General features: G+C 43.6%; 1 protein-coding gene across 1 annotated transcript; it reads left to right on the forward strand.

Annotated features, from left to right (window-relative positions):
- Positions 1-35: 35 nt before the first annotated feature.
- On the forward strand, positions 36-11728 carry nr1d2b (nuclear receptor subfamily 1, group D, member 2b). The gene is made up of 8 exons (XM_046325775.1): positions 36-630; positions 4586-4786; positions 4948-5036; positions 5389-5533; positions 7006-7886; positions 8177-8362; positions 8586-8796; positions 10712-11728. The coding sequence occupies exons 1-8, from the start codon at positions 612-614 to the stop codon at positions 10906-10908; spliced, it is 1929 nt and encodes a 642-aa protein (XP_046181731.1). The 5' UTR covers positions 36-611; the 3' UTR covers positions 10909-11728.
- The last annotated feature ends 4606 nt before the right edge of the window (positions 11729-16334 follow it).

Raw genomic sequence — 16334 nt, forward strand, 5'->3', positions numbered from 1 at the left:
CAAAACATTTGATGCCAACCGCCGATAAACCCAACCAAAGAAGAAGAATAGCAGCTCGAGTCGAGAGCTCAACTCGGAACCGTCTTTCAGCGAATAATAACGTTCTACTCTTTGCTATCAGAGCTATCGTTTTCTTCGAGAAAATACACATTTGTATGCTATAGCTATTAATATGCTTAGGCATATCTTTAGGCTTCAGAAAAGAGACTTCAGACGGACAGCTTTTTTGAGCGCTCTACGAAAAAGAAAAATATACCGGATTCCGAACGTTCGATTCATTCTGTAGCGAAACAATTGGCTACAATCTATTGTTTGATTCGGGGCGTGTTTTCAACCAAACGGATACAGTTTAGTTCACGTCAATTGTTTGGAACGTTGGTGATCGTCAACTATCACGACGGGAAATCAATCTGATTAGCAACAGTTGCTGTTGAGCGATTGCTGTCATCTCTGAAACTAGTAGGCCTCCGTGCATTTCCCGACTATTTTCTGAAGGCTTCAATTCATTGATCAAAAACATCAACCAGTGACGTAAAAAGTTGGTGAAAACAAGATAAGAAACACGTCATCAGACTAAAGGTCCAAATAGGGGATTTCAGAAGTCAGAGCACATGGAATCTACAAAAGCAGGTAAAACGATCATATTCAGCTCAATACGTTTAGAAAGATGTATGTGTAGGCCTCTAGCCTTTTTTAGTGTCTACAGTTTAACCGTTTGATTTGTGATAGTGTATTTCATTAGACCGGACCTAGATGAATTATACAACTTTAACAGGCTACTTGTCAGAATCCTGTTTTTAAAGAGTTTTGTGTTGTTTTGAATTAAAACATAAGACAAATAAATGTATTACAGTGAACTGCTCGTGTTATATTTTTCTTACTCTAATGAGCCTTAATGAAAACTGTGTTAAAGTGGGTTAGGAGCGCCATTGAAGGTGTTATTTTAGTATCGGTATGCTGGAACAGTGTTACAGGTCCCTTTTCTCACATGCACGGGTCGTTAGCCATGTGCGACTCTGTATACGATCTCTCTGATTGGCTGAGGAGCGCTGTGACGTATATACTTCCTTCTTTAAATGCTCCCTTGCGTCCTCTGGTTGGTGGAGAGATGCTGTGACGTAAATATTGCATAATTCTGCCAAAGATAATGCACTGCGAGTTGGTGTGGATACACGTGAAACTGCATGCAGTTATAGGGTTGCAGCAATGTAAACTGACCCAGTTTTCTACCACTGGGTTTCTCGGGAAAAAATGTCCGTTCCAGGTAGGGGCGGGTTCCAAAAATGAACTTCGTCAGTCCAGTAAAATTATAATTGATTGGCCAAGAGTTTCACAACCTATTCATTATGTAAAGTCACCCTTATTTGGAATGTGTTTGCTATGGGATTTCTTTTGCTTTATGAATGTTGAAAAGAGGGAAACTGTGGCTATTGAGATTAATTTAGAATTTGCTGAAACTTCTGTAATCAACAAGGGATTTACAGATGACCAACTCATGAACACATCAATTACATTGACTCTGTACCGGTACCCCCTGTATATAGCCCCTCTATTGTTGTTTACTGCTGCTCTTTAATGAGTTGTTATTCTTATCGCTTACATTTTGAGGTATTTTCTTAAAACTGCATTGTTGGTTAAGGGTTTGTAAGTAAGCATTTCACTGTAAGGTCTACTACACCTGTTGTATTCGGCGCATGTGAAAAATTACATTTAATTTAGTACCATAAGGGCCACACAACATTTGGCTGGCATTAATCGCTTGCTTCATGAAGCAATCTGGCAATGTTGGCCCTGACCGTGCTTCTTGATTGAATGACGATGAGCTTCCCTCTTGAGCCGTATGTATGTGAGTTGAAGTGTAGCCAGGCTATTCTCCACACACCCTGCTGAAACTGGCATTATGTAACAGGGGTGTTATCTAACCAGAATGTAGGAAGAGGAACGAGGTCAGCCTGATCTGAAAAAAGGGGCGGGTGGTCGGCCTCTCTTCCTGGCTGAGAGCCACTCTGCACAGGGTTGCCAGGTCTAGCTGAAATTTCTTGCCCAAAGACAACTCAAAACCTACCCACGAGGCCTAAAAACTAGCTCAAAAATGTTTTTCTCAGCAAGGGAGCTGCCACATTTAGCCAATAAACCCTTTTTCCATAACTTTATCGAGCAAATTAAGAAGGAATCTCAAATTAACATCTAACAACCTAAGAAGGCCAGCAGCATACTACCCTGCATCCCACTGCTGGCTTACTTCTGAAGCTAAGCAGGGTTGGTCCTGGATGGGAGACCAGATGCTGCTGGAAGTGGTGTTGGAGGGCCAGTAGGAGGCATCCTTTCCTAGTCTAAAACAAATATCCCATAGCCCCAGGGCAGTCATTGGGGACATTGCCTTGTGTAGGGTGCCATCTTTCGGGTTGGGACGTTAAACAGGTGTCCTGACTCTCTGTGGTCACTAAAGATCCCATGGCACTTATTGTAAGAGTAGGGGTGTTAACCCAGGTGACCCGGCTAAATTGCCAATCTGGCCTTCATACCATCATAGCCACCTAATCATCCCCGTCTTGGCTCATTCATGGCTCATTAATTCCCCCCAGGTGATTGTGGAGGCCAGGTCATCTGATGCAGCACTCCATCACTCTCCTTCTTGGTCAAATAGCCCTTTTACACCCTGGAAATGTGTTTTGGGTCATTGTCCTGTTGAAAAACAAATGATTGTCCCACTAAGCGTAATTCAGATGGGATGGTGTTTCGCTGCAGAATGCTCTGGTAGCCATGCTGGTTAAGTGTGCCTTCAATTCTAAATAAATCCCAGACAGTGTCACTTGTAAAGCACCCCCACACCATCACACCTCCTCCTCCATGCTTCACAGTTGGAATCACACCTGCGGAGATCATCCGTTCAGCTACTCTCACCAAAAATCTCAAATTTGGACTAATCAGACTAAAGGACAGAATTCCATCGGTCTAAAGTCCATTGTTCGTGTTTCTTGACCCAAGCTAGTCTCTTATCTTATTGGTGTCCTTTAGTAGTGGTTTCTTTGCAGCAATTCAATCATGAAGGCCTGATATACACAGTCTCCTCTGAACAGTTGATGTGGAGATGTCTGTTACTTGAACTCTGTGAAGCATTTATTTGGGATGCAATTTCTGAGGCTGGTAACTTTAATGAACTTATCCGCTGCAGCTGAAGTAACTCTGTCTTTATTTCCTGTGGCGGTCCTCATGAGAGCCAGTTTCATCATAGTGCTTGATGTTTTTTGGCAACTTTTAAATTGGGCTATCTGCTGTACACCACCCCTACCTTGTCACTACACAACTGTTTGGCTCAAATGCATTAAGAAGGAAATAAATTCCACAAATGAACTTTTAACAAGGCACACCTGTTAATTGAAATGCATTCCACCTCATGAAGCTGGTTGAGAGAATGCCAGGAGTGTGCAACGCTGTCATCAAGGCAAAGGGTGGCTACTTTGAAAAATGTAAAATATATCTGGATTTGTTTAACATTTTTTTTGGTTGCTATATAATTCCAAGTGTTATTTCATGGTTTTGTAGTACAAATAGAGAAAAACCCTTGAATGAGTAGGTGTCCAAACTTTTGACTGGTGCTGTAAACTGAATAGCAGTGCAAACTATTAGGCCTGAATAGGCCTATGCTTAGCAGACAGTGTTTAATAACACATGGCTACAACAACAATAATAAACAGAAGTTATAGGCTATTTATTCAATCAGTTTGCCACCTCCAGGTAAACCACACAAGTGAAACAAATGTATTTGCATTGGCTACAGTGATTGTCATTTCAACAAATTTGTTTAAAGTGGTAGGCTACAGTAGCCATCATGGGCATAGAAATGAATAGGCTGATTGATGGACAACAGATGCAACTGTATCATTGTCCACATTTTAATGTCAGTTTCATTGTGGATTTTTCCCTATAACAGAAGCTCGCAAGGGAGTTCACTTAATTTCCACTCGTCCAGCGCTGGAGACTCAAGAACTGAGCATACGTAAAACCTTTAGCTTGATATGGTTTTCCATAAGCAAAGTCTACATTAGAATGGAGTTTAAACCAATATCCGAGGAAATTTTTCTAATGGGCTCTAAGTGCCTAAAGTCATTTTCCTGTGCTTTGTCACCGTTATTTTGTGATGAGCATCAGTTGTAACATGTTAATGTTTTCTGGAAAAAGGGTTGGGAATGGGTGTCTCCATAATGACAATCTAAATAGCCTACCTGCAACTGGTAAGAGGTAGTCACAACGCATGCTGCTCTGTCTGATCTCACTCCCGAGACGCGGCTGTCTGCTGCAGTGCTCAGTCTCAACACACCCCACCCAAAATATGAATATTTTTTGGACTATACGATTTCCAGATCCTTCCCTTCGGTCTGCAAAATGTTCCGAAACAACATTAATTCAAATTCCTTTCAAACACTCTCTATTTATAAGGTCATGTAAAATCATTGTTCTTTGTTCAACTTGAACCTCTGCTACCCCAGCAGCCAGCCCTATCCATAGGGATAACAGTATAATATGTGTTCTATTTAATTATATTCAATTATCAGCCTAATCATCATGTCTGTCTCTCCACTAGGGGGTGTAATAGCCTACATCAGCTCCTCCAGCCCTGAGTCATGTCATAGTGACTCAAACGACTGCTACAACTCCTCTCACCTGCCACACAACTCCTCCCACATCTGTCGCCAGGGCAATGTGGTGGACACGCCCCTAACCACGGCAGGTCTCCCACTGGCCCATACTACAGCAAAGACCAGTGCAAAATGCAGCATTACTAGTGAGTGGTTTCTCTGCTCCTCAATAACTTGAATGTCTATTCAGTTACTGTTGCAATAATTGACCCTTGGCTTTGGGTATGATACAATAAGTTGAATTTAATTTAAAGAGGCATTGCGTCAATGAGTGCTGATGAGATGTTTTGCATCTGGGTTTTGGCAGAAATCAACGGCCTGGTGCTGCTGTGTAAGGTGTGTGGAGATATTGCATCTGGATTCCACTATGGGGTCCATGCCTGTGAGGGCTGCAAGGTGAGAACACAGACCGACACACACACACACACACACACACACACACACACACACACACACACACACACACACACACACACACACACACACACACACACACACACACACCTAATCAATGTTGTGCCTCAATGCCATAGTTAAGGTGAGAGAGCAAGGGAAATTACATAATGGGACGGTAGCCTAACAGGGTCAAATCATCGAACTCAGAACGCTTCTGCCTTATTTTTAACCACAGCCTCTCTCTCTCTCTCCTCTCTTAATGACCTAGTTCTGCTGTCAAAGCACTGTGAACTAGCAAGTCTCCCAACAAACTCTGACTCACTAGTGTGTCCATCTGTCTGTGTGCGTGTAGGGTTTCTTCCGTCGGAGCATCCAGCAGAACATCCAGTATAAGAAGTGCCTGAAGAACGAGAGCTGTGCCATCATGAGGATCAACAGGAACCGCTGCCAGCAGTGTCGCTTCAAGAAGTGTCTGCTGGTCGGCATGTCCAAGGACTGTAAGTTCCTATTACCTTCTATAACTACATCCCCTCCTGTCACAATAATACATGGTTTATTACTGTTGTCGTGGGTTACATAAATATGTAGTTGAGAAAAAAGTAGATGAAGGAAAGTATCGGTTTGTTCTATTTTAAACAAGGATTGACAGTATTTGGTCATTATCTGTAGACTAGCAGACCTATCAGCAAAGACCATTTTAATAGGAGGTGTTGGGGGAAATTAAAGCCTGGTGTACACTACACGATTTAGCTGCCCGAGACAAGTTTTTGAGACCGGAGCCAAAATCCCCATATTGTTGCGTCACCGACGCTCGTTTAATGTGAGCGGGTCAAAGACGCAATCTGAAGGCTACCTGTAGTGGCTTCCTTTCGTCTTTACCACAGCCACTGCCCAAGCCTGAAGCGGGGTTGTTTGGTACGCATACAGTCCACACTCAAGGTTTCCAAACGGCCAAACATTCAATGACATCCAGGTATGTGGTGCAACAAAAATGTTTATTCTTCTTATATCTAACAAATAAATGATTCTCCAATCAACTTAAAGCATAGATGACTTTATATGGAAAATACATATTATGACCTGTCTGTATGGTCAAAAAACTATACCGCTCCCGCATCTAGCAAGGACTCTCTCCCAAAGGCCCAACTTCCTGCCTTTATCCTAACACACTTACCACAATACAATGAACAGGCAAGAGGGGGGGGCCAAATGGCTGAGTTACACTAACAACAAATGAATATATCTCAATCAGGTAAATATAAATCATAAAGGTACGTACCTAATATTTCATCATTTACATTCATATTTAATGTATTTACACAAATATACATGGAGCTCCATATGTTCGGTCTTTTTTACAAATATGTCCAAATCGGCTCTAACACTACCGATCTCGTCTTGGAGCAGTCCCAGACATCCCATTATTTTCAAACATGTTTGATTTTATCGCCACAAAATCTGCAATGCTCTTGTAGTGTGAGATGTGAAATGACACGTTTTGAGAACGGTGATTAGTAATTGCCAATGAGAGTTCGCCAGAGAAGAAGCCAGTGAGAAACATTGTTTCGCGTCACCCAGAATGTGTGTAGACTCTGTAGCAGGAGCGATAACTAATATTAGTATGTGTTTGTACTTGCCTTTAACCAAAGCCAAAGTGTCAAATTGTTACAGCTCTGAAGTTCACAATCAATGATATTCAATTCAAAATGTTTCCTAGATATTTCAACTCTATATGGCAAGTGTGAATGACTGAACATTTGAGGCTGCTTTGAGCCACAGCTCATAGCTACATTAAATCTAATCACATCATTGTTTTGGCGAGACAGCGTGGTATTGAGAATCCTCACGACAAAGTGGAGAGTCTTGTATTGTGTGACCACCGTCTGTGCCACATTAAGTGTTAGGATTTTGAAAGTGGTGTAGTGTCCACCCGGGTTAAACCTTGTCTCCTACCTCTTTCCTCTAATAGCTGTGCGTTTCGGCCGCATCCCAAAGCGTGAGAAGCAGCGAATGCTGCTAGAGATGCAGAGTGCCGTGAACAACATGATGAACAACAGCCAGCTACACAGCCAGCTCCACGGCAACACACCCCTCCCCCTGGCCAATCAGCTTCAGGTGCCGGCCTGCCCTGGGGGGCCCCGCCCCCAAGATGTTGACTCTGGTTTAGGCTCATCCTCTTCCTCCACCTCTCCCGCCGCTTCCCCCGGGTCCAACCAATCAGAGGAGCCCAAACATCACCCAGAGTCTGCAGTCGCCATGGATACAAACCGAAGCACTATATCGGCGTCTCCAAGTGGTTCAGACCGCGGGACAGAGGATGGGATTGGCTCGGTGACCCGGGCCCACCAGGAGTCCTTTATGTACAATCAGAAGCAAGGTAGCCCCTCCACCCAGTCCCAGGCTGATGCCCAGCCGACCTCCCCGGGGGAGGAGCAACGTGTCAGTGACACTGGAAAGAGGATAGAGGAGAGGAACTGGAACCAGCAGGAGGCCTGGAACCAGAAGAACCAGAACCAGCAGAATGACCTGGCCTCATTCACAGCCACTCAGGCCCACGACCAGGCTCAGGAGAGGCCCACTAACACTGGGCCTCAGGGCCCTGACAGGCACCATTGCCAGGGGGATGACACCACCACCCCTAGCCATTGCCCCTACAGCAGAGGTACTCCCACCACCCCCACCCAGAATCACTGTCTCTACAGTAGAGACAGACTGCCCAACAGCTCCCCTAGTGGCTATTTCCCAGCCTACACCCACCATGGAGGCAACAACAGCACTAGCCAGGCCACCTCCAACTCCCATGGAGGATTCACAGGACCACTGTGGAGCGGGGGCAACAGGATGCATCTGGTGAGTCCAAGATGGACAATGACTATATGATATATTATAGTTAATATAATATCTATGCTAATCTATTGTATAATATATTGATTGACTACATTTGTAGAACACTCCCCAAATCATAAACTACAAATAATAGAAGTACAAGATTCGATTCCTGTGTAACACCATACTTGATCTCACACCTTCAGATTGTGTTAACATAACACCATGTATATGGGAAACTCGACTTATCCACCATTAAATAAGTATATGAATGATATGTTTCATGTACCTCCTTCTCCCCTCTCCATCCTCAGCTGTGTCCCATGAACACATCTCCCCATGTGAATCCCCATAAGTCAGGCCATGGGATCTGGGAGGAGTTCAGCCACAGTTTCACCCCGGCCGTCAGGGAGGTGGTGGAGTTTGCCAAGCGGATCCCAGGCTTCAGCGACCTCTCCCAACACGACCAGGTCAGCCTGCTCAAGGCTGGTACCTTTGAGGTGAAGACCAGAACACTCACTTACAGTATATTAAAACCTTTAATTGCAGTGTTTTTCTCAGTCTTCCTTCCCTAGGCTCTTCTTTTCTCCTTCTCTCCTCTACTCCTTATCCCCTTTCTCACATGTATGTGAATGAAAACAGTATTCAAATCAAACTGATATGGCTCATGGAAATGCACTTGATCCAGCCAAACGTACCTAGTGTCTGCTGTCACTTCATCAGGTGCTAGTGGTCCGTTTTGCGTCGCTGTTTGATGTGAAAGACCGCACCGTGACATTCCTGGGTGGTACCAAGTACAGCGTGGAGGCGTTACGAGCCATGGGCGCCGGCGACTTCCTGACCTCCATGATGGACTTCAGCGAAAATCTGATGGGGCTCGGCCTTAGCGAGGAGGAGATGAGCCTGTTCACCACCGTTGTCCTCATCTCTGCCGGTAGGATCATGACGTGACCTTTTCATTCATATTTCCTGCCCCTTTTTAAATATACAGTGAGGCAAAAAAGTATTTAGTCAGCCACCAATTGTGCAAGTTCTCCCACTTAAAAAGATGAGGCCTGTAATTTTCATCATAGGTACACTTCAACTATTACAGACAAAACGAGAAGAAAAAAATCCAGAAAATCACATTGTAGGATTTTTAATGAATTTATTTGCAAATGATGGTGGAAAATAAGTATTTGGTCACCTACAAACAAGCAAGATTTCTGGCTCTCACAGACCTGTAACTTCTTTAAGAGGCTCCTCTGTCCTCCACTCGTTACCTGTATTAGTGGCACCTGTTTGAACTTGTTATCAGTATAAAAGACACCTGTCCACAACCTCAAACACTCCAAACTCCATTATGGCCAAGACCAAAGAGCTGTCAAAGGACACCAGAAACAAAATTGTAGACCTGCACCAGGCTGGGAAGACTGAATCTGCAATAGGTAAGCAGCTTGGTTTGAAGAAGTCAACTGTGGGAGCAATTATTAGGAAATGGAGGGCATACAAGACCACTAATAATCTCCCTCGATCTGGGGCTCCACGCAAGATCTCACCCCGTGGGGTCAAAATGATCACAAGAATGGTGAGCAAAAATCCCAGAACCACACGGGGGGACCTAGTGAATGACCTGCAGAGAGCTGGGACCAAAGTAACAAAGCCTACCATCAGTAACACACTACGCCGCCAGGGACTCAAATCCTGCAGTGCCAGACGTGTCCCCCTGCTTAAGCCAGTACATGTCCAGGCCTGTCTGAAGTTTGCTAGAGAGCATTTGGATGATCCAGAAGAAGATTGGGAGAATGGTCATATGGTCAGATGAAACCAAAATATAACTTTTTGGTAAAAACTCAACTCGTTATGTTTGGAGGACAAAGAATGCTAAGTTGCATCCAAATAACACCATACCTACTGTGAAGCATGGGGGTGGAAACATCATGCTTTGGGGCTGTTTTTCTGCAAAGGGACCAGGACGACTGATCCGTGTAAAGGAAAGAATGAATGGGGCCATGTATCGTGAGATTTTGAGTGTAAACCTTCCATCTGCAAGGGCTTTGAAGATGAAACGTGGCTGGGTCTTTCAGCATGACAATGATCCCAAACACACCGCCCGGGCAACGAAGGAGTGGCTTCGTAAGAAGCGTTTCAATGTCCTGGAGTGGCCTAGCCAGTCTCCAGATCTCAACCCCATAGAAAATCTTTGGAGGGAGTTGAAAGTCCGTGTTGCCCAGCAACAGCCCCAAAACATCACTGCTCTTGAGGAGATCTGCATGGAGGAATGGGCCAAAATACCAGCAACAGTGTGTGAAAACCTTGTGAAGACTTACAGAAAACGTTTGACCTCTGTCATTGCCAACAAAAGGTATATAACAAAGTATTGAGAAACTTTTGTTATTGACCAAATACTTTTTTCCCACCATAATTTGCAAATAAATTCATTAAAAATCCTACAATGTGATTTTCTGGATTTTTTTTCTCATTTTGTCTGTCATAGTTGAAGTGTACCTAATGATGAAAATTATAGGCCTCTCATCCTTTTAAGTGGGAGAACTTGCACAATTGGTGGCTGACTAAATAGTTTTTTGCCCCACTGTACTTTCTTCTAGACTATAAACACTATATCCTATAGAAACAGACTTAATACGGTGAGTTATGGTACTGTATGGCTCCTTACCAAGAGATTAGTGTAACTATCTAAATTATGTTTGTTGTTTGAAAGCATGCATTTTATTATAGTGAATGTTTCCTTCCTCACTAACATCTTCTATCCAGCTTCCTGTCATAGAGCCATACATCTGTGAATGGTAATCAGAGAAAAGTATAGGAACCAAGTCTAATAAAGTTCTACTGGGTTTTTTGTGTTCTAGATCGCTCAGGGATTGAGAATGTGAACTCTGTGGAGGCGCTTCAGGAAACTCTGATCCGGCACCTGAAGGGCCTCGTCACTAAGAACCACACCAACGAGTCGGCCATATTCACCAAGCTGCTCCTCAGACTGCCCGAACTGCGCTCCCTTAATAACATGCACTCTGAGCAGCTGCTGGCCTTCAAGATCCATCACTAGACCAGAACCAAGTTCTGAACCTGGGGAGTATTCATTAGGCACCAAATGGAACATTTACTGAGATGGGGAGGTACCACATGAACTTGCCCAATAATAAATGCTTGTTTTTTTCCCCCGTTGCCAAACCTTTTGCTATGGTGTGCCCTAATGAATATGACCATGGACATTGGGTCTGAGGCCTGTGGTTGTGGACCACAAAGCCCATTTTTCCACCCACCCTGACACACCTCGACCATCTACACTAATGAACTATGAACCCTGACCTCCAAGAGAACCCTCATCACGCCCCTCACTTCACGTGATCATTTCCCTTCACAAACAAGTTGAAGTAGTCAGCAAATGTGTCAAGATCAAAGGGGAGGGAGGGGAAATACTTAAGACTTCAAAGTTATCGTACTGTAAGGCTGAAAGGCTTCTGTTGTAAAAACCATGAATGCACACGTTCAGACACAAGCAGAAGATATTATGTTTCTTTGTCTTGTTTCTGTGTTGTGTAGGAAGTTTGCAACTGTACAACCCTTAGAATAACCTTTTTATATTTTTTATTTTTGCATATTTTTGGTGCAATATGATATGTGATTTGATTATTTACACTTTTCGTTTAGGTCTTACACCATGGCTCTCCAACCCTGTTCCCGGAGAGCTACCACCTTGTAGGTTTTTGCTCCAACCTTGTTCATGGAGAGATACGATCCTGTAGGTTTTTGCTCCAACCCTGTTCCTGGAGGGCTACCACCCTGTAGGTTTTTGCTCCAACCCTGTTCCTGGAGAGCTACCACCCTGTAGGTTTTTGCTCCAACCCTGTTCCTGGAGAGCTACCACCCTGTAGGTTTTTGCTCCAACCCTGTTCCTGGAGAGCTACCACGCGGTAGTTTTTTTTTCTCCAACCCTCTTCCTGGAGAGCTACCACCCTGTAGGTTTTTGCTCCAACCCTGTTCCTGGAGAGCTACCACGCAGTAGTTTTTTTCTTCTCCAACCCTCTTCCTGGAGAGCTACCACCCTTTAGGTTTTTGCTCCAACCCTCTTCATGGAGAGCTACCACGCGGTAGTTTTTTTCTTCTCCAACCCTCTTCCTGGAGAGCTACCACCCTGTAGGTTTTTGCTCCAACCCTCTTCCTGGAGAGCTACCACCCTGTAGGTTTTTGCTCCAACCCTCTTCCTGGAGAGCTACCACCCTGTAGGTTTTTGCTCCAACCCTCTTCCTGGAGAGCTACCACCCTGTAGGTTTTTGCCCCAACCCTCTTCCTTGAGAGCTACCACCCTGTAGGTTTTTGCTCCAACCCTCTTCCTGGAGAGTCACCACCCTGTAGGTTTTTGCTCCAACCCTCTTCCTGGAGAGCTACCATCCTGTAGGTTTTTGCTCTAACCCAACCCTAATCAAGCACACTTGATTCTAACAATTAGCTGGTTGATAAGGTGAATCAGGTTAAGTACAACTGTGGTTGGAGTGAAACCTTCCTGTAGGTTATCTTTCTAAGAACAGGGTTAGAGAGCTTTGTTCTACACCTTGGGTGTATTTGAAATAAACATGTATATATTTATAATTGTAGGCAGACTAATCTAGAAGAATGTTGTGTTTATTGCCTGAAATGACAGGGTGATTCTAAAGGGGGTTAGGGCTCGTTAATTAAACTCCAAACCATCTAGTTGAAAGTAAACTGACAATGAATGAATGACTACAGAGGTTTGTCTCCTCTCTAAACTATAGGTGTTGAATGACATTAAGGGGGATGTTGTAAAAGCATAGATGGACGTATGTAATCAGGGTAACCGCTGCTGCGTTACCTCTGTCTTGGTGTGGCCCGATCTAGTCACCTGAGGAAGGGCTTTGATTGAATGTTTATTTGTGTAGAGGAATCTCTTATTTCAAGCTTACGGTTTCAGCTGATGGTGCTGTGTGTGTTACACGCATATAGCAGGTTTGTTGTAAATGATGTTCTTGTAAATGATAATGTTCTTGTAAGGTTATGGACTAACTGAAGTCCATCATTGACAAACACGGTCCAGTCACTTAATTATTATAGTGTATGGTAATAGACCACATTTGTATGATATGAGTGCAAATGGAGAGGAAATCAAATGCTTTGAGGTTATTCGAACTGACAAAGGTTAACGTTGGTAACCAATAAAACCTATCGACTCAACACATCTCTGCTTGAAGACATTTTAGTTGTTATTTCCATGTCAAAAGGATAAAATTGTTATTGTCATTTTGGGGGGTGCACATTTTTAGGTGACAGTTTCGGTAAAAAAAAGATCCAATTAAACTGCGCAATTTGATTTTACAGAAACTACTTTGAGTGCTAATTATGCATATTTGTTAACTGTATTTAATTTGTTTCATGAAAATGTTTTTTGCACACATTGATATCGTGTCTAAGCCCATTTGGAAATAAATAATCTATACAAAAAATAGCATTATTCATAAATGCATGTAGGCTATGCACAATTGTCGTGCTTCTGTGGGGCCGGTGTTTGTGGGAAGGGAGAGAAATGTACAAATGTTGTTTTGTCATTCCGTTGGACTCCGACACCAGCAACTCTTATACTACTGTCTCAAATGTTTCAACAGAGGACCACTTAACTTGAAAAGACATGTTTTTGTCCTATACCATACTTTTCAAACCTGTACATAGACTACAGATATAGTTATGATGTGCTGTAAATAGGTAGATTCTATTCAAATACAGTATGATTGTAATATTACATAACAGATTGTAATCTCCTTTTAGAAATAACACCAAGAGACTAAGGGCTGTAATCAATTGAGCTGCAGGCATTCCATGTGATAATGTCCGTTATGCCGTTGATTGATGAATGATTTCAAACCCTTCGTTTCTCTCTCCTTCCTGCTCTTCATATTCCATCCTCCTCCGTGCTTCTGTTCTGCCAATCGTGTGCATCGCTGACCTACCTTGTCAGTCTCTGTTTTCTCTCTGAAAGCATTGCAGTATGCAATATATTATTCACATATAGAAATCTATCTGTATACAGTGTTAGTCATTTCTTTTCAGCAGGCTTTTCCACTTTCCAAGCATGATTAGGCCACTGAGAACCAGTAACACAGGCAACAATTACTCAGGTTAAATCGCACTGCTATTTAGAACTCCGCTTGACAAGGTTCCAAACGTCAACCATTTAAGAATGAACCTCCTTTGTTCTTGAGGCCCTTCAATGCTGCAGAGATATTTTGGTACCCTTCCCCAGATCTGTGCCTCGACGCAATCATGTCTCAGAGCTCTACAGACAATTCCTTCGACCTCATGGCTTAGTTATTGCTCTGGCATGCACTGTCAACTGTGGGACCTTAAATAGACAGGTGTGTGCATTTACAAATCATGTCCAATCAATTGAATTTACCACAGGTGGAGTCCAAGTTGTAGAAATGCCTGAAGGATGATCAATGGAAACAGAATGCACCTGAGCTAAATTTCAAGTCTCATATCAAAGGGTCTGAATACTTATGTAAATAAGGTATTTCTGTTTTCTTTTTGCAAAAATGTATAACCTATTTTGCTTTGTCGTTATAGGGTATTGTATTTAGATTGCTGAGGAAAAACATGTATTTAAGGCTGTAACTTATCAAAATGTAGAAAAAGTCAAGGGGTCTGAATACTTTATGGTGCCACAAACCTGTAGGCACATGCAAAACCTCTTGCTTATGAATAACAGTTCTACATGATGCCAATGTTAAGCAAGCATTTCCCCCAAAGTATTCAAGTCCTCAATAATACACTGCTCAAAAAAATAAAGCGAACACTAAAATAACTCATCCTAGATCTGAATGAATGAAATATTCTTATTAAATACTTTTTTCTTTACATAGTTGAATGTGCTGACAACAATGGAAATCAAATGTAGCAACCCATGGAGGTCTGGATTTAGAGTCACACTCAAAATTCAAGTGGAAAACCACACTACAGGCTGATCCAACTTTGTAATGTCCTTAAAACAAGTCAAAATGAGACTCAGTAGTGTGTGTGGCCTCCACGTGCCTGTATGACCGCCCTACAACGCCCGGGCATGGTCCTGATGAGGTGACGGATGGTCTCCTGAGGGATCTCCTCCCAGACCTGGACTAAAGCATTGGCCAACACCTGGACAGTCTGGTGCAAGTTGGTGGATGGAGCGAGAAATGATGTCCCAGATGTGCTCAATTGGATTCAGGTCTGGGGAATGGGCGGGCCAGTCCATAGCATCAATGCCTTCCTCTTGCAGGAACTGCTGACACACTCCAGCCACATGAGGTCTAGAATTGTCTTGCATTAGAAGGAACCCAGGTCCAACCACACCAGCATATGGTCTCACAAGGGGTCTGAGGATCTCATCTCGGTACCTAATGGCAGTCAGGCTACCTCTGTCGAGCACATGGAGGGCTGTGCGGCCCCCCAAAGAAATGCCACCCCACACCATGACTGACCCACCGCCAAACCGGTCATGGAGGATGTTGCAGGCAGCAGAACGTTCTCCACTTCGTCTCCAGACTCTGTCACGTCTGTAACGTGCTCAGTGTGAACCTGCTTTCATCTGTGAAGAGCACAGGGCGCCAGTGGTGCATTTTCCAATTTTGGTGTTCTCTGGCAAATGCCAAAGTCCTGCACGGTGTTGGGCTTTAAGCACAACCCCCACCTGTGGACGTCGGGCCCTCATACCACCCTCATTGAGTCTGTTTGACCGTTTGAGCAGACACATGCACATTTATGGCCTGCTGGAGGTCATTTTACAGGGCTCTGGCAGTGCTCCTCCTGCTCCTCGCACAAAGGCGGAGGTAGCGGCCCTGCTGCTGGGTTGTTGCCCTCCTACGGCCTCCTCCACATCTCCTGATGTACTGGCCTGTCTCCTGGTAGCGCCTCCATGCTCTGGACACGACGCTGACAGACACAGCAAACCTTCTTGCCACAGCTCGCATTGATGTGCCATCCTGAATGAGCTGCACTACCTGAGCCACTTGTGTGGGTTGTAGACTCCGTCTCATGCTACCACTAGAGTGGACCTGTTGTCTATTCCATTTGCACAACAGCATGTGAAATTTATTGTCAATCAGTGTTGCTTCCTAAGTGGACAGTTTGATTTCACAGAAGTGTGATTGACTTGGAGTTACATTGTGTTGTAAGTGTTCCCTTTATTTTTTTTGAGCAGTGTATAACACTTTTCATACCATTAGCTAGGTTTCCATCCAATTTGCAACAGATTTTCATGCTTATATTCTAAAATCTGCATAAAACAATATGCCCATTTTCCCAACAGAGATGTTTCTATCAAATTGACTTGATGCAGATTAAAGGCTGTGCATGATGAGGTAGTGCACATAAAAATCCCTTTTGCAGTTAAATTCCCATGTCCCAGGATAAAACATACAAATCAAATGGGTTTCCATCGCATTTTCATCTCTACTCATCTCTATAAATGTGCCCACTCTGGTATTG

This window comes from Oncorhynchus gorbuscha, linkage group LG24, assembly GCF_021184085.1.
Source record: "Oncorhynchus gorbuscha isolate QuinsamMale2020 ecotype Even-year linkage group LG24, OgorEven_v1.0, whole genome shotgun sequence".
NCBI classification, from domain to species: domain Eukaryota; kingdom Metazoa; phylum Chordata; class Actinopteri; order Salmoniformes; family Salmonidae; genus Oncorhynchus; species Oncorhynchus gorbuscha.

Bases quoted from the DNA above. Each gene is read 5' to 3' on its own strand.
- nr1d2b (XM_046325775.1), top strand. The intron at 5,037-5,388 runs GTGAGAACACAG...GTGTGCGTGTAG, and splicing joins ATGCCTGTGAGGGCTGCAAG to GGTTTCTTCCGTCGGAGCAT. The intron at 8,797-10,711 runs GTAGGATCATGA...TTTGTGTTCTAG, and splicing joins CGTTGTCCTCATCTCTGCCG to ATCGCTCAGGGATTGAGAAT.